Source organism: Piliocolobus tephrosceles, chromosome 12 (genome assembly GCF_002776525.5).
Source record: "Piliocolobus tephrosceles isolate RC106 chromosome 12, ASM277652v3, whole genome shotgun sequence".
NCBI lineage: Eukaryota > Metazoa > Chordata > Mammalia > Primates > Cercopithecidae > Piliocolobus > Piliocolobus tephrosceles.
Window position 1 is genome coordinate 24,426,499 of NC_045445.1, and position 19,151 is coordinate 24,445,649.

A 19,151-nucleotide genomic window follows, 5' to 3' on the forward strand; every position below is an offset into this window, starting at 1 on the left:
GGGTTCAAATGATTCTCCTGCTTCAGCCTCCCGAGTAGCTGGGATTACAGGTACCCACCACCACACCCAGCGAATTTTTGTATTTTTAGTAAAGACGGGGTTTCACCATGTTGACCAGGCTGGTCTCAAACTCCTGACCTCAAGTGATCCACCTGCCTTGGCCTCCTAAAGTGCTGAGATTAAAGGTATGAGCCACTGCACCCGGCAGGGCTCACTTTTCAACTTCTTGCCAAGCTCTGCTCTGTCTCCAGGCTCATGGGATCCTCCCAGAGCCAGGGAGAAGCCAGTAGGGCACTTGTTGGTCAAGAGAGAGAAAGTCACTTGCCTGAGGTCACACATCCGGGGGCTTACATGAGAGCGGCTCCCCAGGGAGCCACCAGGGCCTCCGTGTCCTGGCCCATCCTCCTAAACCTCCTCCATTCTAGAAAAGAAGCAACGGAGAATGTTTTAGAGTCACCTGCTGTGAGCCCCTTGGGACCTCCAGGCGTACCCGGCAAGCTCTCACTACTTCTCATCCCCACTAAGGGGCCTCCGATTTTCCCTGAGAAGGTTGGACTTGTTGGGTTATGTGTATGGACCTCCCACTAAGCTGGCGCGGGTCAGGGAGACACCCTTTTGAGGAGGGCAGGCAGTAGAGTGGAATGGTGAGGAAGATGAGCTCTGGGGTCACAAGGCCTGCTGTGTAGTGCTTACTCACCTATGTACACTCGCTGTGTAAGCACTAGAGCAGGAGGGACTCACATCGAGGCCTTGTGAGACCCCAGCATCCCCACTTGGAAGAAATCAAAGGATAACGAAGGTCTGGCTGGTCTTGGAGCAAGTTATTAATACATAACCTCTCTGTGCCTCACTTTCCTCCATCTGTAAAATCAGATTGTTCTTATTCCACTTGTGGGCTGTTTTCAGGATTGAGTGAAATGCCACATGTCAATCACTTAGAATGATCCCTGACCTATAAACCTATATACTAAGTACTTAATAAATGTGAGCTACAGCTGGGCACGGTGGCTCACGCCTGTAATCCCAGCACTTTGGGAGGCCGAGGCAGATGGATCACCTGAGGTCAGGAGTTCAAGACTAGCCTGGCCAACACGGTGAAACTCTGTCTCTACTAAAAATACAAAATTAGCCGGGTGTGGTGGTGCTTGCCTATAATCCCAGCTACTTGGGAGGCTGAGGCAGGAGAATCGCTTGAACCTGGGGGTCAGAAGTTGCAGTGAGCCAAGATTGCGCTACTGCACTCCAGCCTGAGTGACAGAGCGAGACTCCGTCTCAAAAAAATAAAAATAAATAAATACATGTAAATAAAAAGTAGCTGGGCGAGGTGGCACACACCTGTAGTCCCAGCAACTTGGGAGGCTGAGTCAGGAGGATCGCTTGAACCCAGGGTTTCAAGGCTGCAGTGAGCAATAATCGTGTCACTGCACTCCAGCCTGGGCAGCAGAGTGAGACCCTGTCTCTAGAAAAAGAAAAAAAAGCAACAAAACAGCAAAGAAATCGACAAACACCTTCAGCTCCATTCCTCTCTGCCCTCCTTCCTAACCAGCTGGGGGACACCTCCTGCCTTAACCAACTCTGTTCTCTGTTTCTTCTCAGTGCGACTTCGGTGCCCGGCAACATCCACCTAGGAGTGGCCCCCATGGGGTCGGGCTCGGCCCTGACCCTGCAGACGATCCCGCTGACCACGGTGCTGACCAATGGGCCTCCTGCCAGTACTACTGCTCCCACTCAGCTCGTTCTCCAGAGTGTTCCAGCGGCCTCTACTTTCAAGGACACCTTCACTTTGCAGGCCTCTTTCCCCCTAAACGCCAGTTTCCAAGACAGCCAGGTGGCAGCCCCAGGGGCTCCACTGATTCTCAGTGGCCTCCCCCAACTTCTGGCTGGGGCCAACCGTCCGACCAACCCAGCGCCACCCATGGTCACAGGGGCTGGACCAGCAGGGCCCAGCTCTCAGCCCCCTGGGACTGTCATTGCTGCCTTCATCAGGACTTCTGGCACTACAGCAGCCCCTGGGGTCAAGGAGGGGCCACTGAGGTCCTCCTCCTATGTTCAGGGTATGGTGACGGGGGCCCCCATGGAGGGGCTGCTGGTTCCTGAAGAGACCCTGAGGGAGCTCCTGAGAGATCAGGCTCATCTTCAGCCACTTCCAACCCAAGTGGTTTCCAGGGGTTCCCACAATCCGAGCCTTCTGGGCAACCAGACTTTGTCTCCTCCCAGCCGCCCCACTGTTGGGCTGACCCCGGTGGCTGAACTTGAGCTCTCCTCAGGCCCAGGGCCCCTGTTGATGGCTGAGCCTAGTGTGACCACATCTGGGAGCCTTCTGACAAGATCCCCCACCCCAGCCCCCTTCTCCCCATTCAACCCTACTTCCCTCATTAAGATGGAGCCCCATGACATGTAAGCAAAGGGGTCAGGGCAAGTGTGACCCACCAGGCAAAACTGAGCAGCATTTTCATAGGGACCGACTTCAGTAGCACACCTGCCCCTGCATTTCAGTGGGATGTCAACACACTTCACCCCCAGTTCCCCGGCCCTGCCTGGTGTCACTGTGGCCAAACAGTGCCCAGCTTAAGCATCCCTGGCATCAGACTATGGCCTTCAAGAGCACTAGGGGATATGCTTTTGGCAGCATAATGGGCTGACTTGGTGATGGAGGGAAAAACCCTTGAGCCAAGCAGAAGTTTGTGACCAGGGTCTGTGCAGCAGTTTCGTGAGAAGAGCCCTTCTCCTTGGCTCTATCTCACTGGCTGCATTCCCTACACAGGGAATTTACTACCCCATATGTGACTATCCCTGTATGTACTTGTGTGTACTTGTTGGTCTGTATCTTAGTTTCTTTGGGGAGGACAGGGCTGTAGCTGTGAGGTCTTGTCTCCAAAGGTGTGTGTATGTCTCCGTGGATCAGCCCACAGGGATAGGGATTTTGTTTTTAAGGGAAAGCATTCTCTAATTCCCTTTATTCATGCCAAGATTCAGTTGCTCTGAGACTATGGGGTACAAGTTTGATCCCCCGAATCTGGAGATGTTGTAGAGCTAGAACGAGTGCAGAGTAGGAACGCTTTGATGCGCATGCGCATTGGGGAAGATGCGCTCCTCAGGGACACGAAGGCCGAGTAGGATAAAACCATGACGGGAGGGAAGGGAAGTCAGCTCTGGGAGCAGCACTCACTGGCTGGACCAAGGTACTCTTCCTAGAGTTTGCTGTGTTAGCAACCACAGTCACCACGCGGTCAGGCTGGAATCTTGGGCCACCCCAGAGTGCTTTGCTGAAGGATTAGACAGGGGTAAAGTGCCCTCCAGCCTCAGAGTTAGCCACAAAGCCCCCAGTCAGAGCTGAATTCATTGAATATTTGTGCCTCGGGCTTGGGCTGTTTGTGTGATACCAGCCCCCCGCCAGACAATAGCCTTTGCTGACACCCCAGCCTACTTCCCCGATCCTGGGCTCCCTCTTGATTACTTTTTGACATTTTCCAGCTGTCAGGCGTCACTGGGGCTAGCCCAGCAGCGACCTATATGGGGCCCACCCCCATTCCTGCTCAAGCATGGGCACCTACCACATGGTTTCTGCTGCTCAGCCTGCCTGCAACTCACCTCAAAGGCGAACCAGCCTGCCTCTATGATGACTGCAGCAGACCTCCTCGGGTGGACCGATGCCCCTCATCTCCCACTTTCACACCTAACCCTGACTCCTTCACCAAGAAGACGGGAGTCGGCAGCCAGGAGTTCCCATGGCACCTCTCTCTCTTCGTGGCTCCCTGCTTCCTCCTTCCCTCTTTCCAAGGAAGGGCCAACCTATTCTCTCTCAAAGCCAACCCCTGGGCCAAGGGCCTGGATCTCCTCCCCTCTCCCTTCTTTAAACGAGCTTGCTTCCCTCCTGCCAAGTTTGGGGGCAAGGCTAAGAAATTTCAGCCACAGAAACAACTCTATTATGTGGTGACTTTGGGTAATGTGAATCAGTGCCTGAGGACCTTTGCTGTGTCCTTGGTACAAAACCATCCACTTGACCTAACTACCTCCCCTGGCCGCGCTCTCGCTCTTCTCTTCTTTGCCAAGCCAATTATCACCCTCTCCCACTCTCTTCTCCCTGCCCCCTGGAGGGCACTGCGTTTAGTTGTGCAAATTGTATTTTCTATGCGTGTTTCCAGCAGTTGGCATTAAAGTGCCTTTTTCTAATAAAATCAGTTTATGATGACAGTTTCCTGATGGTTGAAAGTAAGCATCTTGATAAAGGGTCACCATTAAAAAATTTTGCACAAAGGTGCTGCATGGGTTGGGGTAGCCCCGTCCCCACCTGAAATCTGGTTTCTGCCACCCCTACTCCAACTCCATGGAAACTCATTGCTGGAAGGTCATCAGTGACCTCGTGGTGAAATCAAATGTCTTCTTCACAGTTCTCGACCCTCGTAAGCACACACTAGCTGGGCTCTCCTGCGTCCCCCATCACCCTTTCTGGGGCTGGTTCTTCACCTACCACTTCCAATGTGGCTGTTCTTCAAGAATCTCATCCATTTGGGGCTCATTTTGGCTCCTCGGAGATGGGTCTTAAATCTAGAGCTCCAGTCCCACCCTTTCTCCTAAGCTCCTGGCTCACATTTCCAGCGCTCTGCTGGACATTTCCACATGGATGCTTGTCAGCCCCTTAAAGATAGCCCCTCTATTGAGTCAGAGTCTTGCTCTGTCGGCTGGAGTGCAGTAGCGTGATCTTGGTTCACTGCAACCTCTGCCTCCCAAGCTCAAGCGATTCTCCTGCCTCAGCTTCCTGAGTAGCTGGGATTACAGGCACACGCCACCATGCCCGGCTAATTTTCGTATTTTTAGTACAGCCGGGGTTTCACCATTTTGGCCAGGCTGGTCTCGAACTCCTGGCCTCAAGTGATCCACCCACCTTGGCCTCCCAAAGTGCTGGGATTACAGGTGTGAGCAACCACGCTGGCCAACAATGGATTTTTTCAATTATTTCCACACACAAAAAACCTTTCCAAGATGATGAGTTGATGGGTGCAGCAAACCACCATGGCACATGTATATCTATGTAACAAACCGGCACATTCTGCACATGTATCCCAGAACTTAAAGTATAATAATAATAATAATAATAATAAATCAAGCAAACAAAAAGGCCATCATGACTTGCCTATTTCTGTTAATGGTGCCACCGTTTTCCTGACCTCTTAAGTTTGAAATTTCAGAGCTGTCTGATCGTTTCCTTCAATTCACCCCCATTCCCCTCTCCCATCTCCCGAAGTCCAGCGTGTGGTTTGCAATGTCCGTAAAACCTCGCCTTTATTCCACATTCCCAGAAGCCTCCACCCCAGCTCAAACTACACACAGAGGCTCCCCGTGTGATCTCTCTCAACCCCTCCCATTTGCCCTTTGATAAAATGCCCTCAGTGACGACTCCTGGCCTATAGGTAGGGATGATACTCAAAATACTTAATCTCTAATCCTTTCTAAACTGAATCCTTTTATTGCTGAAGCCAGTCCAGGGGTCCTGGAGTAGGGATGGGGGAGCACTTGGGCTCAGGGCAGTAGCTCCGGAAGTATTTTAAGCTTAGCATCAGCCCTGTCTTCAGGACAAAGCTCCAAGTCCTTGGCCTGCCATCAAGACCCTTCACCTTTGGGTCCTAACTGACTTCCCCAGTCAACTCACCCTGCTCCTTCTGCCACCACTCATACCCCAAGGCACTGCTCCAGTCAAACTGATGGATTTGCTGGCCTGTGAACATGCCTCTGTTTACAATTTCCAAACGCTGTGCTTTTGCTCTTATTATCTACTATATATATTCTAAGCATTTTAAACCTGGAAACCAAGATCCTCCATTTATCTTTTACCTGCTCTAGGCAATACAGACAAACTCAACACTATGTACACACTCTTGGTGTTTTCTTAATGAATAATCTTCCCTTCTATGTATCTTTTCCTTTAGAAATACAATCCACTGGCTGTGCACAGTGGCTCATGCCTGTAATCCGAGCACTTTGTGAGGCTGAGGCGGGCAGATCACGAGGTCAAGAGATGGAGATCATCCTGGCCAACATGGTGAAACCCCGTCTCCACTAAAAATACAAAAAGTAGCTGGGCATGGTGGTTGGCACCTGTAGTCCCAGCTACTCGGGAGGCTGAGGCAGGAGAATCACTTGAACCCAGGAGGCGGAGGTTGCAATGAGTCGAGATCGCGCCACTGCACTCCAGCCTGGCAACAGAGTAAGACTCCATCTCGGGGGAAACACACACACACACACACACACACACACACACACACACACACAAGAAAAGAAAGAAAAGCCATCCCCAGCCAGGCACGATGGCTCACGCCTGTAATCCCAGCACTTTGGGAAGCTGAGGTGGGTGGATTACCTGAGGTCAGGAGTTCGAAACCAGCATGGCCAATATTGCAAAACCTCATCTCTATTAAAAATACAAAAATTAGCCGGGCTTGGTGGCACGTGCCTATAATCCCAGCTACTGCGGAGGCTGAGGTAGAAAATCCCTTGAACCTGGAGGCAGAAGTTGCAGTGAGCTGAGATTGCACCTGGGTGCCAACAGCAAGACTCTCTCTCAAAAAAAAAAAAAAAAAAAAAAGTACAATCCATCCTTCAAGATCTGATTGGTTCCACTCAATCAGAATGTTCTTCCTATCCTCCTAGTACCAATTAAATTGTGTCCCTCCTTCAAGACTCGATTCATGGACTCTGCCTCCCCAGACCAGCCTGTCCTAACTGAGCTATTTTAAACTTATTGCAATTGCTACTCTTTCAGCAACTGATCATGAACACCCTGTGACATCTCTTCCATTATAATCACAAACTGTTACTTAAATCTTCAATGACCTGTACCTATTTAGTGTCCCCAATTAGTACATTACCTCCTTGAAGAGCGGGAGGCACTGTATCAACCACGTAACATGGCACAGTACAAAGCATCAAGGAATGGTTACTGATGGAGCCGGTGGGAGATGGGGACCAAACTCTGAGGTAGGTGACCTCTGACCTCCCCTCTGCCCAGGCACTCGCCCCAGATGCTCCACTGCTCTGGGCCTGCCCTCCCTGGCTCAGTGCCCTCATAGTATCCCCAACCCCATCCCCCACCTTAGCACTCAAACTTTGTTACTATTTTGAACATCCTCTACCTCTAAAGCAACTTCCCTGTTCAGTTTCTTTCTTACTCCAAGTGTGAAACTAGCTAAACTGATTAACGTGTGCTGATATAGTTATGGGAGAGGGCTAGAGTAGCAGGAGACAGGTTAATTTTAACCAGAGTCAAGTGGCAATAAGTCTCTGCCTTTTCGTGGTTTAATGGAGTCAGGAGTCAAGAGATGACCCTCATCTCCCAGCAGCTGATATGTTGCTCCCTCCTCTGGGTTCCCACGGCACTTCGTTTTATTTTTCTGAGATAGAGTCTCCCTCCGTTACCCAGGCTGGAGTGCAGTGGCGCCATCTTGGGTCACTGCAGCCTCTGCCTCTCGAGTTCAAGCAGTTCTCCTGCCTCAGCCTCCCGAGTTCAAGCGGTTCTCCTGCCTCAGCCTCCCGAGTAGCTGTGACTACAGCTGCGTGCCACCACGCCCAGCAAATTTTTATAATTTTAGTAGAGGCAGGGTTTCACCTTGTTGGCCAGGCTGGTCTCGCACTCCTGACCTCAAGTGATCTGCCCACCTCAGCCTCCCAAGGTGCTGGGATTACAGCCCTGAGCCACCTCACAGCACTTTGTAAATACCTCTTAGGGTAGCACTTACCACACTGCAGTTCCTTAATTACGTGTTTATGTAGGGTTCCCCGCCAATAGACTGTGGAGCTCCTCAAGGACAGGGACTGTTAGTCGCTGATGTATCCTCCAGTGCCTAGCACAGTGCCTGGCACACAGTAGGTTCTTTTTTTTTTTTTTTTTTTTTTTTTTGAGACGGAGTCTTGCTCTGTCGCCCGGGCTGGAGTGCAGTGGCCGGATCTCAGCTCACTGCAAGCTCCACCTCCCGGGTTCACGCCATTCTCCTGCCTCAGCCTCCCGAGTAGCTGAGACTACAGGCGCCCACCACCTCGCCCGGCTAGTTTTTTGTATTTTTTAGTAGAGACGGGGTTTCACCGTGTTAGCCAGGATGGTCTCGATCTCCTGACCTTGTGATCCGCCCGTCTCGGCCTCCCAAAGTGCTGGGATTACAGGCTTGAGCCACCGCGCCCGGCCCTCACAGTAGGTTCTTAATAAATGCTTATTGAAAGAATGAACGGGTCCTGATTTTAATTCTGGGACTTCTGCCCTATGCTATGGCAGGCAAGAGGAGAGGGAGGGGGACAATCCACACTTGGGAGCTAAGGCGGCTTTCTGCCCGCTCCTATAACACTGCAGGCGGCTACTTCCTTTGCCCCTGGAGTGTTACAGACATCCCCGGATCACGGGGTCCACGAGGAGCCCAGGGCTGCTTGCCAGCTGTGCGTTGCTGTCACCAGGTGCCACACGCAACTCCTGAACTCACGCCCTTTGCTGCTGCCCGCTTCCAGGGACTGCCTCGCCACTATTTCCTCACCCTTGGGTGGGGCTGTGCGGTAGAAGTGTCAGCAACGGCGGGTGGGGCGGGACAAGAAGTTATTCTGAGGGTCATAGGCCTTTCTGATCCCATCCTGTACTCCAAAGGAGGCAGTTGCCTCCAGCTCTGAAGTCGCTGAACCTGGGGTGAGTGAGCCTCCGAGAACTTCGGTCCCGGGGCGCCGGACATGGAGGCCGACGTCCAGCAGGTGGCGCTGTCGAGCCAGCGATGGCGGGCGAGTCGCCCGGCGGGGCCCGGGAAGGGAGGGGCAGCCAGGGCGGGGCCTACCGTCCCTGGCAGAGGCGGCCGCGGCCGGCGTCTTCCAGTCCCTCGATCATGCCCCTGCGCCCGCAACTGTCCCCGGACGGTTCCGGCCGCCACCAAAGCCCTCCGCTGCTCCGGAGCTTCGAACTTTCCCCTCGGCCCCCGCCCCCTTCACTTTCCAGGGGGAATTTAGCTGGCCGCCGAATGCGCTCCTCCGTTGGCCAGCCGCGCTCTGGCCCCGCCCCCGGCGCCCCCTCCCCCAGCCTCGCGGACCAGCAGGTGAGCACGCGGCGCCGCAGCCACCCGGCCTGCCCTTCGCTCCCCTCGCGCGCCGCTGCCTTCTACCGTGAAGCGGCAGAGCGATCGAGGCGCCCTAGACAGCCGTTTGCTAGCGGAGGGACCTGACCGCCAGCCGCGCGAGCCCGGCTCCCCAGGACCGGCGCGGGGCCTAAAGACGTCGCTCCAGCGGCCGGACGCTGCGGCTCGGCCGGCTCCCCGCGCGGTGGCAGCCGGAGCGCTAGGGAAACAAGTGGAGCCCCGGCCCGTCCCTGCTGCGGGGTCCGGAAGGCCCGAGCACTTCGCGTCCCCCTGCCCAGCAGTTGAGCAGACGCCCCTGGGGCGGACCCCACCCTTCCCCAAATACACACACACTGGTCTTTGCATGGGTGGGACACAGTTAAAACACCCACCAAGGCCTCCCAGTTATTGGGTTAGAGTATGGAACGGGGCAGTTTACTGCCCCATTCACCACCGCCCCCAACCCCACCTGCCCCACGCCAAACAGGGGTGCAGAAATGATCCCTCCTCCCACCAAGACTTGAACAGAGCCTCTCTTTCAAGCCCAAAGAGCTTTCTGGGGTAAGACCCTCATTAACCATAGGCTCCTGAGCTCTGCATGAAGGAGGAACTAATGTTGGCTAAACAGATCTTTTTTGGTCCTCAGTGTGATGCTCTGTCAGTAGGTGGGTACATTGGCCTCCATTTGGCTGATGGAGCAATGAAGGCTGGGAAAGATTAGGTTCTCGCCCAAGGTCAGCCTAGGTAGTTAGGAGTGGTGCTGGCTCTTTCCTCTACACCATACTAAAAGGACTGGGAGATATTTAATAAGAGGCCACCAAGCCATCCTCACCCCAGTCCTGACCGGGGATATAGATTTAATGCCACGGCCCATACTTCCTGCCTTGATCTTTCCAACCTGGCAGAAGGGCAGTGGGACTCCAGGTAAGCTGTGGGCAAAGAACCCAGAAAGCAATAAAACAATCTGCTGTTTGGTTTTGCTTTTAACTCCCCTTGTCTCCAAGCCTTTGCTCAGATTGTCCCTTCAGTTCAAACACTCTTCCCTGCCACCTCTAATTCCTAGATTTCTACCTTTTAAAGTATCAACCAGGCATCACCTCTTCTAGGATGTGTTCCCAGAGCCCTTGCCCATCCCTCTGAGCTCCCATAGCATCCTGGGCCTAGTTGAATTCTTATACTCACCACATGGCTTTCATAACCTATCAACATGTCAGATTTCTGGACTTAACTGCAAGTTCCAAGCACAGTATCGACCTGAATTCAGAACCACTGTGGGCTTGTTTAGGAATCTGACAAAAGTGGCTATTGCATAGGGCCTTGGGATCAGAAAGTGGGGGAGAGGAGGGCCAATGAGGAAGATTAATGCTATGGTTCAAAGAGGATGATGCTTGGGCCTGGGTCGAGTCAAGGTTCTGAGGCTTGAGCAAAGACAGCAGCTTAGAGTTCACTCCTGGGGATGGCTGGACTCCAGCCGGCCGGACGCACAGATCCCTTCGCCTCTACAGTCTCTGACAGGGCTCTTCAGACTCGAAGGCCACACTGAAAGGCCCTAAGAGAAAAGAGCTTCAAAAGGCCTCATCCCAGGCCTCTCGAACATCCTCTTCCTCTCAGTCACTGGTGCATTCTGGAACCAGCAATCACAAGAATCATAGCTTCTACCACTGTTTTTCTGAAGTGGGAGGAAAAACTGCAAAATCTAGGATGGGCATCTTGCCTTCATGGTAGCTTGGTGGCAGGAAAACAGAACCGTGGAAGGCCTGCACTGTGGGTGGGGAGCGCTGGCACAACAGTGAGGGCAGTGATGAGGCCATGCAGCCAGATGCCACCTCGGCAGGGTGGCCCAGGGCAGGCAGAGGACTTCCTTGAGGCTTGTTCCCACAGCCACCAAAGAGAGGGCTACTTCCTCCAACCATGTTACTCCTATGGAAACAAGGACTGCCCAGGCACCTGCTTCAACTCCAAACCAAAGCAACAGGAGCCAGATGCTCCATTTGCCCCACTGGCCCCGCCCCCAGGATTTGCCCCTTTCTTTTTCTTTCCCCAGATCGTGACGCAACGTTCACTAGTCATTCCACCTTGCCTTCATTCATCGTACCTCTCGGGACCCACAGCTGCAAAGCAGGATGGTGGGGACTCCCCATTTACTGAGTCACGATGCCCACCTTCTGAAACCACCAAAAAGTCCCAAAGGGGAGGAGAGAAAAAGAGAGACGGGAGACAGAAGCCCTGACACGGGTTTTTCAGTATGCAAGTGTTTTTGACTCCACAGCCAGTTGCTTAAAATGAAACATAAAAGGGCAGCCAGAATATACACCCAAATGCGAAAAAAGGAAAGGCAAACAGAACATGAAATAAACTACACAATACCAGGAACCCCAACAAAACCAACAAATTAAAGTCCAAAACCCCTCAACTTTATATATATATATATATATATATATATAGATAGATGTATATATATATATGTATTTTTTTCTTAAAAAGGGAGAACAACTGTTCAAAACCAACTGGGCAGTATGGTGGGGGTGGGGAGCAGTCCTAGAGAAGGGGCTGGGAACTTCTCCCCCAGGAACAAAGAACAAACACAATACAAAGAAAATAGCCACCAATGCTCCCGCACAGCTCAGGAGCCTCTAGAGAACACATTGTCCCATCCTCAAACTGGCTTTTTTTTTCTTTTTTTTTTTTTATTCTTTTTTTTTTTTTTTTCCATTTTCTTTTTTGTTGTTGTTGTTTTAGCACCTGTACAATAAAACTGTACCATCTCCAACCAGAGCCGGCCACGGCGAGGCCCTCCTGCCTTTGGATGGTACATACTCTACAAGGATTGTTCGGAAAAATAGCAATTGGTAGAAAAATAAGAAGAGTGGGAGGGACAACGCCACAGAGGGGGTGGGGACAGGGAAGCAACCCAAGCTCCTCTCTCTCTCTCTCACTCGACAAACCCAGTGCTGGAGGCCCGGAGGCCAGGAGGAGGCCAGGAGGCCAGGGGGAGGCCAGGCGGGGCCACCACTCAGCCCCAGGCCCCCAGGCAGGAGTGGAGCAAGGGCTGGAGACCACTTTCCTGCCCTTGCCTAGGAAACAGCTGACACCTGGATTTCACATCTGGCAGTCAGTCCCAGAGCCCTCTGCAGATTCCCAAGGAGAATGGGGGGCTGAGGGAGGAGGAAGGAGGAGAGGAAGGAAACGGGTGCTATGAGTCTGAAAAGGGGCAGGGATGGGGGTGCTGAGGGCTGGGAGGTGAGAGGCTCAGTATCTTGAGACAGGGAGGCCAGAACGGGGTGGGGGAGTGGAGGCAGGAACAAACTCGTATTGTGCACTCTGGGGGGGGGGGGGGGAGTGAAGAAGGCATGAGGAGGGGGCACCCTCACCCCTCAGATCCCTTCTCCACGCTCCTTTATTAGAGTAATTTATTAACCCCGCACCTCACAATCCTCCCCTCCCCATCAACACTAATCTCAAGATAGCAGGGCTGCTGCAAAAGGCGGGAGGGGGCGGGTGGGGGAGCACCAAAGCCTCAGGATTTACCCCCAAGCCCCCAGCCCTGGGCCAGCAGCAGCCAGCTTCCTTAGTCACAAGTCCATGTCCCCCCACCCCATTCCACCCCACCCCCTCCCCAGTGGGGGGAAAAAAACACCTGGGAATAGCTTTGTCGGAGCTCATCAACAAAGAAAAAGAAAAGGAGGTACAGAAAGTCCCTCAATACAACAAGTTGTCTCAAATCGTCACAGTGATACAGACTTATCAGAAACCAATGAAACAATACAAATTAAATACTAATAAAATAAATACTACAGAAGACAGAAGAACACAGGGGAATGGAGTTGGGGGGCGCTCAGAGATCTGGGATTTTCTCATTTCTCCTCGGGACAGGCCAAGGCCACCCAGGGCCCAGGTTTGGTCTTGGTCATAAACAAGGAGGCCAGTCCAAGGGACCCCAGCGCCACCTCCCACCACCCCTGGGACCTCTTGTCCTCAGACGTGGAGTTCAACTTTCCACCCCCATCACCAACCACGATAACAATGACGACGACAGGGAGATGAGAACTAATTGTAACCAAAAAAACAAAAACAGTCCAGTCGCTAATGCTGGCATTGATAAGGCGGCTTCTTGTTGGTCCATATTATTGCCTCATTCTGCAGTCTGGTGCTCGGTGGGGGAAAGACAAGGAGGTGGGGGAAGGGCGAACTCGGAAGGAGAAAGAAGAAGAGGAGGGGCTGTTTTCCCGGTCAACTGTTGCAAGACTGGAATTCCACCTCGGACCCTAGGAGCCGAAGTAGGTCTGGCTCGTACCGCACCAGCTCCACAGTCTCAGAGGAGCCTGGGGGGGATCTGTCGTCCAAGCCTCCAGGCCTCTCAGCAGGGGTCAGCAGCTGACTGGAGGCCACCTGCCTGTAGAACTCAGCCTTGGGCATGGTGGCGATTTCAAAGTGCGGGAACCGGGCCTGAAAGATCCTCGAGGAAAGCTTCAGCCTCTTCAAGACATCGGAAAAGAGGAACCAGTTGCAGGGCCTGCAAAGGCAAGGATGGGAGTTATGGAAGGAGCTGGAGGAAGCGGTGGGGGCACTGACCCGGAACACTCTGCAAAGTCCACGAAGGCTGTGTGACCACCAGTGTTCCCCATTATAACTCACTGCCAGTCTGGCTCCCCTGTCCCCTGCTAAACCACAGGCTCCTTTGGTATAGCTGAGGCAAATGTCTTCTGTCCCCTGCAATGCCTGGCCCAGCTTTCAGCTAAATGGCGAGCACGCAGTCGGTGACCACCTCTTCCAAAATAACACAAGCAGGAGGGAAAGGGGCCTTTTAGAACCTAAAACTCTTAGCAGGCTTCTTGGGGACTTAGCCTGTACCCCTGTGACCTGGCATTTGCCATCTATTGGGACCAGTCTTTCTCCCGACTCCGGCCCCTGCCAACCCTGGCTGCCTTCCCTCTCCTGTTCTCACTCTAGCTTCCCTGGCCTCCTTGCTCTCCAAGATCTTCCCCAGCAGAGGGGGAGCCGTGGAGAAAGGCCTAAACTGCGGGTAATCCAAAAGGCATTTCTCTTTGGCTCTGGAATGCATTAGACAAGTTTTTTCTCCGGCAGCAGCACCATCGTTTCTGCAGGGCCAGAGCTCACATTACAGAGTCGGAGTCTGACTTTGCTGAGCACACCCGACTGGGTGGCAGCCTAGGGACAGCTGGGAGGGGTGCTGGAGAGGCTGATCCCGGGCCAAACGCTTACATTGACTGATGCGGGAAGAAGTGCTGCCTCCCCACATGAGTGGTCCCGGTTCACAGGGTTTTCCCTCCTCACTATTCCACTATCCCAGTTCCAGCCTTTGCCACTTCTGGCCTGGGCTCCGTCTTGTCAGCCTCCCAACCAGTTTCCCTTTGCCAAGAGTCACTCTTCTGCACCCCCATCCACCCTCACTGGATCTTCTGTTACCATTACGGGTTTTTCTTTTTTTTTTTTTTTTTTCTTCCCCAAGACACAGTCTCTAGGCTGGAGTGCAGTGGCGCAATCTCGGCTCACTGCAACCTCCATCTCCCAGGTTCAAGCGATTCTCCTGCCTCAGCCTCCTGAGTAGCTGGGATTACAGGCGCACACCACCACGCCTGGCTAATTTTTGTATTTTCAGTAGAGACGGGGTTTCACCATATTGGCCAGGTTGGTCTCAAACTCCTGACGTCCAGTGATCCACCCGCCTCAGCCTCCCAAAGGGCTGGAATTACAGGCATGAGCCACCATGCCCAGCCACTAGCATATTATATAAGACCTTCTAACCTCTTCAGCCCAATGTCTACCCAATCTCTCTCTCTCTCTGTCTCTCTCTCTCTGTCTCTCTCTCTCTCACACACACATACACACCACATTGTATCCCCCACCCCACCAAGCATCAGCCACATGATAAAGGACTCCCCCTACTTTCTGAACTTGTATGTTTCAGTGCCTTGCTCTCCATCCTTCTCTCCTTCCTGGCCCAGCTCAGGTAGATACTGTATCACCTGTGAAACCTTCCCCTGGTGTAACTCATTGTTCCTCCATCTCCCAGGGTCTCCTGGCATTTGATTCACATCCCTATTGTAATTTTACTAACAAAGCCCATTTCTGAAAGGATTGCAAAAGAACCTTAAACTGTGGTTCACTCTGCAGCATAGCAATGGGGGTTCAGGGTGGACTGGAACTTTTTGCATTTGGCACCCTTCTGAAACTACTGGAGTTTTTGTTTGTTTGTTTGTTTACAATAAATCTGCTTAGGATATTTTGTCTTTTATTAGAGTTAATTATATACTTGTCTGTCTACTGCACTAGATGATGGATTCTTTGAAGGCCAGAGCTGAGTTCTGGTCCCCAGGGTTTGACCTGGTGCAGCTGTTTAAGACATGTTTATAGAATCAAATGTTCTGTTTCAGTGCCTTAAACATCTAACCAGACCCACAGTCCTCATCCCTAAAATGGAACATTTCTCCCAAATGACAGCAGGCTCTTCTTATCTCACATGATTAGGAAATGGAGTGCTCTGGGTTAAGAAAAGCAGACTACAGATATCATACACTTGGACCATCACTTCCAAAGAATGGGAAAAAAGCCCTGAGAACATTCACACTAGTGATGAGAATTCAGTCTTGCTTTCGTGATTCAGAAGGCCCTTCTGCACCCCATAGGGCCTCAGAGGCATCATTCTACACTGGCACCCCCACCCTCAACTTCTTGAAGAACAGACAGTTTCACAGTGTGCTACAGCTTTGGGGAAAGGCAGCTCTAGAGCGAGCGTTAGAGGATGTCACGTCAGGAAAACCAGCTTTGCTGGTATGGGGCTCTGGGCTAACCACATGCCTGCCACCCAGCTCGCTGAGGGGCACACAGCCCTCTGCGGCCCGTGTTCTGTCCGCACCTAATGCAGACTACCCTGGTCCTTTTACGCCTGAAGCCCAAGATCCTGTTTCAGAGAGGGAGGTGCTGAATACATGGGAGGAATTAATTAACCGTGCAATACTATATCCCAGAGGCCCCGCCCTGCCCTCAGGGATCAGCTTATGTCCAGAAGAATAAGGACCAAAAGCCCCTGAAACTTGATCCCTACTAGTGCCATCATATATGCTATTTTTATTCTGATCAGGCCATGCGTGTCGGGCAGTGGGGGGGCGGGGGGAGGGCAGGGGATGCAAAGAAACTGTGGTCTAATGATTAGAGCCCTAAACAGAGGCTCTCACTTGAAGACCTCCTCATCCATCGTCTACCCAGCTCCCTATCCTGTGTACATCATGCTGGTTCACTGGCTTATTTTATTATTTTATTTTGTTTTGAGATGGAGTCTCACTCTGTCGCCCAGGCTGGAGGGCAGTGGGCAATCTCAGCTCACTGCAAGCCCCGCCTCACAGGTTCAGGCGATTCTCCTGCCTCAGCTTCCGATGTAACTGGGATGACAGGTGCCCGCCACCACGTCCGGCTAATTTTTGTATGTTTAGTAGAAACGAGGTTTCACCATGTTGGCCAGACTGGTCTCGAACTCCTGGCCTCAAGTGATCCAGCCGCCTTGGCCTCCCAAAGTGCTGGAATTACACCGGCCATGCCCGGCCACTGGTTCACAGGTTTTTAACACAGAGTTGACATTTAAAAACTAGATATCAAAGAAAAATTATCCTTACAATTGTTTGGAAAGGTATTTGAAATACATGAAGACACCAATCAGAGGGAAAAAAATCATGGAGACTAAGAACAAAAGGGCAGTTGAGCCTGCATTCTCCTTCTCTCAACCAGCACTTCCACACACTGACATGTGGGGAAACCCAACAAGAACCATGGCCCTGCCGGCTGTCGAACTCCCTCCAGAACCATCAAATAAATATTAAATTGGGTTCAGTCTAATGTTATGTGTCAGGCATATTCTATATTCTAGTCTCCTTAAATAAATGGGTGATCCCCAACATAATATGCACAGTCATCTAGGCTGACAATGTTGGCACCACTGCGCTACTAACATTATGGCATTGAGAAACTAGGCTGTAGATTACTGAAGAACTCCAGTGGCCCCATGGCTACGGCAACCACATGTCCTGGCTTTTCCAACAATCTCAATTTCAAATATTCTATCTGTTTACCCCCAGAAACTACAAAAATGTTCCAAAGATTCTAGCAGTTCATTGGCCCAAGTTATCTCTCAGATTATCTTTTATACCCAGTAACAGTGCAAAAAAGCCTTCCGAGAGAGAATTTAGACTAAGGTTCAGGAAACGCAGATAGTCAATGTCCATGGAGCCTGTAGCCTCTAGTTTGAACATGACTACTCTGGGCTAAACGGGCAGGTTAGCCTTTGTCATGTGTAGTGGCACTTGTTGGCCAGGTCTTCACTTCCTCCTGGAGAACTCCACTTTCCCAGTGAGGTGGTCCACTGTTGCCAGGATCCTGGCACTCAGTCGCCATTGGATCTCTCAGACACTTACCCACGGGACACTGACACTTGGAGGTTGTAGCAAGGGAGAAGAGGCTTGTCTGAGAGTTCGAACATGAAATCATCCTCCTCCATCGGATCATCTCCTTCTTGATCAGAGCTCCCAGGAGGATTATGTAGGAGGTCACAGGCAAACCCGTCTTTTTCCTCTGTAAGGGAAGCATATAGGGGATTAGGACTCAGATACATGGACAAAACCGAAGAAAAGAAATGAGCCAAGCAGATAAAGGGGCATGGGGGGGTGGTAGTTGGGAGGTAAATGACAAGGCCACAGGCCCCTAGTCAGGGACGAGGTTTGCCGGTCCCATGGCTCACATCCTTCAGAGGGCACATGAAAGTTCTAGTCCTGAAAGAAATCATTGTGTGGCCAGAGATTTATTATATTCCTCCCCGCTCCAACCGGCAAAAGCAAGGTGACATCAAGGATGAGCTGCCCAGCTGTTGGGAGATGGAAGCCTGAAGATACTATCAGCAGACAAGGGCAAGGTAAAAACACCTGTCCTTCTCTAGCTGCAGCTTTCCCAAGCCATCTCACTGCCTGCAGGGCTCCCACGAAGCCCAGAGGGGGGCTCCGCGGGTTCCTTTCCCCAGCCCACATTCTGGGTGTGGCCGGTTGCGTTCCATCCTGACTTTCTCCCCTCCAGCTTCCCCCAAGGGTAGGAGTGGGTGTTTCCTTTCATCTTCAGCCCCTAGCCCAAAGGACAAACGCTAGATGACCACCATGGATAAAGACGTGCTAGTCTTCCAAGAGAAGAAAGCTGCGGCCAGAAGGCTAAGGGCTTCGGAAGACAGTAGCTATTTCGAAAACTGCATGTGCATCATGGGGGCAGGGTAGGGAGGGAATGGTAGCTGTCAGGTGACGGGTGGGGTCCCTCCTGAGTGTCAGCAATACTGGAATAGGTGACAATGCTCAAAGGGGCTTCTGGCAGGGTTAAGACAAAGCCAGGGAGAAGAAAGGGACCTCAGAAGAAAGATAATTTTTTAAATGCCCAGGGTGGGGAGTGGTAGAGGGCTAGTGAGGGATGGCTGTGTCCAAATCAGTGCTGCATTTCCTGGTTTCGACAAATGACTTCTGAGTCTGCAGGGAAGGATGGGTTCGGGTTTGGGTTCGGTCTGAAAGGGTCTGTAAGCCACTAAAAGGTGAAGAAGGGATACCACCACAGGGCTAATCCTGTCCTTGAGAAGAAGGTGGGAAGAATACCACTTAAAACTTACCCAACACAGAACTGCTGTAAAAATCCCAGGATACACCGGGATCACCCTCTGCCCGGCCCTGAAGATCCGAGAGGTGATCTGATGAAAGAAGAGCAGGCAGTGAGACAAGGAGGTTAGGCTGGGGAAGGAATGTCCAAGTGAAGTCCATGCATATGGGGCTAAGGGAATGGGAAAAGGGAAGGAAGGACCACAAGAGAGACCAGGAGTGATGAGAGAGAGACACACTTCCTGCTCTCAGTCAGAGACTGCAAACAAGGGGACAGGAGACCATTCTAACCCACTGACTGCCTGGTGTTTGACCCAGTACTTTAATTTTTTTTTTTGTCTTTTTTTTTTTTTTTTTTTTTTTTTGTGAACTTGTTGGGTACGGGTGTGTTCTGTTTGTCCCAGGTCAGTGCCGAGTTCCATGGGCCCGGCCATCCCCC

At 52.0% G+C, this 19,151-nt stretch overlaps 2 protein-coding genes across 2 annotated transcripts in view; one reads left to right on the forward strand and one right to left on the reverse strand.

Moving 5' to 3' along the window:
* The first annotated feature begins 351 nt into the window (after window positions 1–351).
* Window positions 352–4,197, forward strand: ELF4 (E74 like ETS transcription factor 4). Its single transcript, XM_026452006.1, is given in 3 exon segments — window positions 352–549; window positions 1,597–1,641; window positions 1,643–4,197. Coding segments are annotated over 3 exon segments (1,002 nt in total). The 3' UTR covers window positions 2,402–4,197.
* Window positions 4,198–11,313: 7,116 nt separating this feature from the next.
* BCORL1 (BCL6 corepressor like 1) overlaps window positions 11,314–19,151 on the reverse strand; it is a 54,685-nt gene continuing 46,847 nt past the window's right edge. Inside the window, exons 11-13 of the mRNA XM_026452007.1 lie at window positions 18,727–18,954; window positions 17,504–17,660; window positions 11,314–13,590 (exon numbers count right to left, since the gene is read on the reverse strand). Of these exons, the coding sequence (XP_026307792.1) occupies window positions 13,308–13,590; window positions 17,504–17,660; window positions 18,727–18,954 (668 nt within the window). The 3' untranslated portion in view covers window positions 11,314–13,307. The remainder of the gene's footprint in view (window positions 13,591–17,503; window positions 17,661–18,726; window positions 18,955–19,151) is intronic.